The following is a 4,722-nucleotide window of genomic DNA, read 5'->3' on the forward strand; positions in this document are numbered from 1 at the left end:
CTCGTAGGAAAAGCACTTTCCTCCTCGTGACAACGAGCTGGGGAAGCCCATTCGGAAGTGCCACACGTCGGGGATGCAGACCCCCAACGGCAAAGAATACGCCCAAAAAATCCCGGTAAGGCTGGACGGCGGAGACGGGGAGGGGGCGGGCGCCTCGGATCCCGCGGGTTCGGCAGCTGGGATGGGGCTCCACGGGTCATACCGCCTCCTCTCCCTCTCCTGAGGAAAGGGGAAAATAGCCCCACCCCGTCAGAGTCCCCACATGTCTCAGCCATCACCCTGCTGTGGTCCCTCTCCCACCACAGCCGGGACGGAGATGGCGGAGACGTTTTTCTGCCTTCAGTGCTTCATCAGCAGTTTGGATGGAGGAAACGGATACATTTTGGCCCCCTAACAGGTGTGCAGCACAGAGGTGTTACACAGCAATAACGTGTTTGCTGTATATGGTCACATATGCTCAGGTTGTATTTATTTGTTATAATAAGGGTTTGCTGTAGTACTTGATCCAAATGACCGACAGACAGACATCTGTTTGATTTTGCTGTGGCACTCTCTGTGGAACAGAAACTTAGAAAACTGTGCATGTGGCAGATAAATGAATCAGTGGCACTGCAAAGTACAGAAAGCAATCAGGAGGAGGACACCACTCTGAATCAGTAGTTAGGCAAGGGGAAAAGAACAGCAAATTGGTTTAGATAGATGTAATGGCAAAAAGAAAAAAATAGTAGTTTAGAGAAGAGCAGGAAGACTTTCTTTAGACTGAGGAAGAGCAGATTGTAAAGTGGAAGGTACAGCAGCAGGAGAAGCTTTTGCCTCCAGGAGGAGGCACACAGAGGTGAATGTTAACATTTTGCTCTTTGGTTGTGATGGAGTGAAGAGCTTCCCTCAAGATATTTGGAAGCTTTCCAGAAAGGGCAATGGGAGATGAGGCTCTGCCTGCTTTAGAAAGCTTTAACCAGTCAACCTTATTTCTGAACTTATATTGCATGAAAGGTTTTACAGCCAATGAGTTTCTGTTAGAGAAGCAACCATGCTCCCACTGGGCACCTTCTGGGAATTGTGTCTGCAGCAAACCTTTAACCACATAGATAATAACCATGGCAGGTGTAAGAGAACACCTGGATTTCCATACCAGCAAACAGAGATGTCTAGACAAGGCTCCTTGAGGTTCTTAGGACATCTAGGGGTTACTGAAAAGTTTTTCAATACAAAATAAGCTTGCCGGGAGTACCACCATTTTGCTAACGCTGTACTCCACAGTTTTAGGTATTACACAGCTTAGAAACCTAAGAAAGCTCAAAACCAGACAAATACAAGTTTTTGGTGTTGCTTGTACCTAAGCAAATAACCAGAGACAGAGCGGCCATTAAGTTCTAAATATTTGAAAACCACTGAATTGTACACATTAATCTTAATCCTGCTGAGATTTCACAGTAAAACTGTCTAACAGTGTTCATAGGACCTGCTGCAAACTAACAGATAAACTTCTTACTGTTTTGATTTATAAGAGAGAAGAACTAACACACCTGATACTGAAACTTCTGCAAGCCTGGAAAGAACCACTTTCCCATTTTAACCAGCATATTGAGCACCATCAAGAGCTACCTGATGACAGCCTGAGCAAAGCTAAGCAAATCAGCAATATGGTACACGAGCTGAAAACTGGAGTTGAGAAAGTAACAGAAAAGGCAAGATTTTTGATGCCACTTTTATTTATATCAGTCACGTGGTTGGAATTACTTTGGGAGAGGGAGGAGTGGTGTTTGCTCTTGCTTGGGCTATAAACTTAAGACCAAAAGAGGCTCTGATCCAGCAGTGCTGGACTTTGTTACAGATCCAGTATTTTTTCAGCCAAAGTGACTTAGTATATGGATTGGCAGTGATGGAGATGGCATTGTAGATGTTCATATGTGTAGAACAACATTTTATTGATACTAAACATATGGAAGAAAGACAGAAGTACAAAGACTAGAGTCATTTACAGCTTCATATGTAAGCAAATAATGACTTGACTTTTCTAGGGCCATGGAGAAGTGGGTAGACCATGACAAGTACTTAATTATTGTTTTCATTTTTATTTGGATCTACATTCTAACCAATTCAAGTATCACTGTTGTCTGCTGCAAAGAGCTCCTTTCTAAGGCAACAATTTTATGCTGGGATAACTTCTTCAAGACAACAATGGCATTTCTTAAGTCAGATGTCAGTCACTAAACAGTTTCAAAATTCCATTCCTAATTCTGGCAGACCACATATTAATTATTGCATGTAATTCTTCTTGTTCTTTCTCTTTCTGTCTTGCCATTTCTAACTAGAACTCCAGAGTTCTGTATTTCTTCTGCATTCGTGCCTAAAATCATTTAGAGTTTTGGCTAAAAAAATCAGGGCAGTGTGTCCATTCTCCGAAATGACTACACTACCAAGGTGTTTGTTTCACTAAAAAGTGAATAATAAAATAATATCTTACACTAGTAGATTACCTTTCAGCTTTAGGAACACAGGTGGGGAATGCAAGTTTTTTAATTAAAAGTAGCTCATCACTAGAATAAGGGGAATTGTAGACTGCTCTAAAATGCAGCCCTGATTAGGGTTAGTTTTAAAGTTACAAATGGACAAAGTCCATTTTCCAAGTGTAGTCATGATTCTGTGTTAAAATGGCCTTAAAGTTCAGAGGTTTGAGTCAACCTCAAAGCTTGACCTTTGTTTCATTCTGTAGCTGAAACAAGCCATCAAACTCTAAACTTCTGGTATATTTACCTGATTTTAGTTTTGTAAAAAAACTTTCAAGTAATTACTAAGAAGGAAAGCTTTGAAGTTTTGACCTCTCTGTACTAAACCACATAATAGAAATATATATTTAGTTTTTATTTTAATAAACAAACAATGCAAATACATTCCAATATTTTGCAGCTGTGTTTTTTGTAAGACACCAATTCTAAGCTTGGTGCACATACTCTGAAAGGTAGTAATAGCCTTCAGAGTACAACAGTTTAAATGGAACAGGTGAATGCTCACATTAGAAGCTTCCCTTTACAAAACTCCTTAAAATAGCTAAAAAAATCTCCAGACCTATTTGATATATTACTTTAAGAGGAAATAGTGATTACAGGGGTTCCTCTAGTTAGAATCAGATAGAGTTATACCACAATATTCTTGCATTACTAGTGTATCAGATCACTTCAGGCAACCCTAGAGGTTGTATAGATACTGTGTTATTCTATGTAGGGAGCTTTACGTGTATCTTCAGCAAGTATATGAAAAGTCTGGAGTTGAACTGCCCAAGATAGTGATGCATCAGTTGACTTCTACAGTAGTCTTTTAAAGATTTGTTGTATGTATATTTACAAGTTGTACTTCTTTTCCAATTTTCAATACAGATGCAGTCAATGGGGATCATCAGTAACTCATTAAATGGAATGTCATCATCTGAAGCTGCTGGTTTATCAATTAATAATGAAGCAAACATGATGAGTGACTCTGACTTTATTCACTGCTTCAGGAGAGACTCCAATAAAGTACAAAGCTACTTAAAAATTCTTAAATGTAGGATTATGCCAGAAAATAGTTGTTGAGTTGTAATCTCTTGACAAGTAATCTTCAGCATGTTATTTATAAAGATGGACAAATGTAATTTAGAAATTATCACATTTACAATAATTCTAATAGGAAAATGGTGTTGAAATTCTTTAGCAGCTACTTGACATGGCTGACCTATGCAGCTGAAATATTAAATAAAACATCGTGTGTGTATGTGCAGCAGATAAAAAGGATTACTCTAGCAGTAGCTAAATAAATGTCCTTGCACATTACACTGTGACAGACTGATGATTCTGGCTGATCCACACAGATTATTTATATACATGGTTGAAAGTGAAATTCAGTTTGTTAAATCTTGGTACAAATACATCCACATACGATAAATAAAGTATATTTTTATGTAAAAAAGAAATTGTTTCCCCCCCATTTCTACATACATACCTACCTGCAGAATATTGCTTGACACTGAAGAGAGGTATCACTGTTGATCAGTTCATGTAACTGCAAGACCCATGGAGAATTTATGTTCACATCATATTTCTTACTAATTTCTATGGGCTTTCACAAGTGCCCCATAAGTTCTAGTTTCTCACACGTTTATTCATTCTGAATGCTCTTTTATGCCTGTAGTGCCTTCACTGATTTCAGTGGAAACACTTAAAGAAAAAGTTTCTATGTGAAAGGTAAGTCTGGTCCCAATACTGTTTTAGTCCAAGGGCTGAGCATGGCTGATGTAGCATTAAGTCTCTTTCCCATAACACATGCTGACCCAGTAAGTCAGTAAGGATGGCAAACTCTGCAGCAAAGAATAATCTGAAAGCTGGCAGATATTTTACAGCAATCACATTTTCCTACCAGTGGGGTGGTGCTGATGGTGGTTTATAGAACAAAACATCTTTGCATCTTTGCATTAGCAACAAGAGGGATAAGGAGAATCTCCATCCTTTACTTGATGCAGGGGGAAACCTAGTGACAAAGGGTGAGGAAAAGGCTGCGGTACTTAATGTCTCTTTTGCCTCAGTTTTTAGTAAGACCAATTGTTCTTCAAGTACCCAGCCCCCTGAACTGGAAGACAGAGATTGGGAGCAGAATTAAGTCCCCATAATCCAAGGGGAAATGCTTAGTGACCTTGCTACACCACCTAGGTCCACACAAGTCTATGGGGATGGATGGGTACTGAGGGAT

The 4,722-nt window shown here is 39.5% G+C and overlaps 1 protein-coding gene across 1 annotated transcript in view; it reads left to right on the top strand.

The window, feature by feature from the left end:
• The window catches only part of LOC104396460 (prolactin-like), a 4,992-nt gene extending 1,420 nt beyond the window's left edge, over window positions 1-3,572 (top strand). The window contains exons 2-4 of the mRNA XM_010006302.1: window positions 8-115; window positions 1,509-1,688; window positions 3,378-3,572. Coding sequence (XP_010004604.1) covers window positions 8-115; window positions 1,509-1,688; window positions 3,378-3,572 — 483 coding nt within the window. The remainder of the gene's footprint in view (window positions 1-7; window positions 116-1,508; window positions 1,689-3,377) is intronic.
• The last annotated feature ends 1,150 nt before the right edge of the window (window positions 3,573-4,722 follow it).

Source organism: Chaetura pelagica, unplaced genomic scaffold (assembly GCF_000747805.2).
Source record: "Chaetura pelagica isolate M959 unplaced genomic scaffold, ChaPel_1.0 scaffold108, whole genome shotgun sequence".
NCBI classification, from domain to species: Eukaryota; Metazoa; Chordata; class Aves; order Apodiformes; family Apodidae; genus Chaetura; species Chaetura pelagica.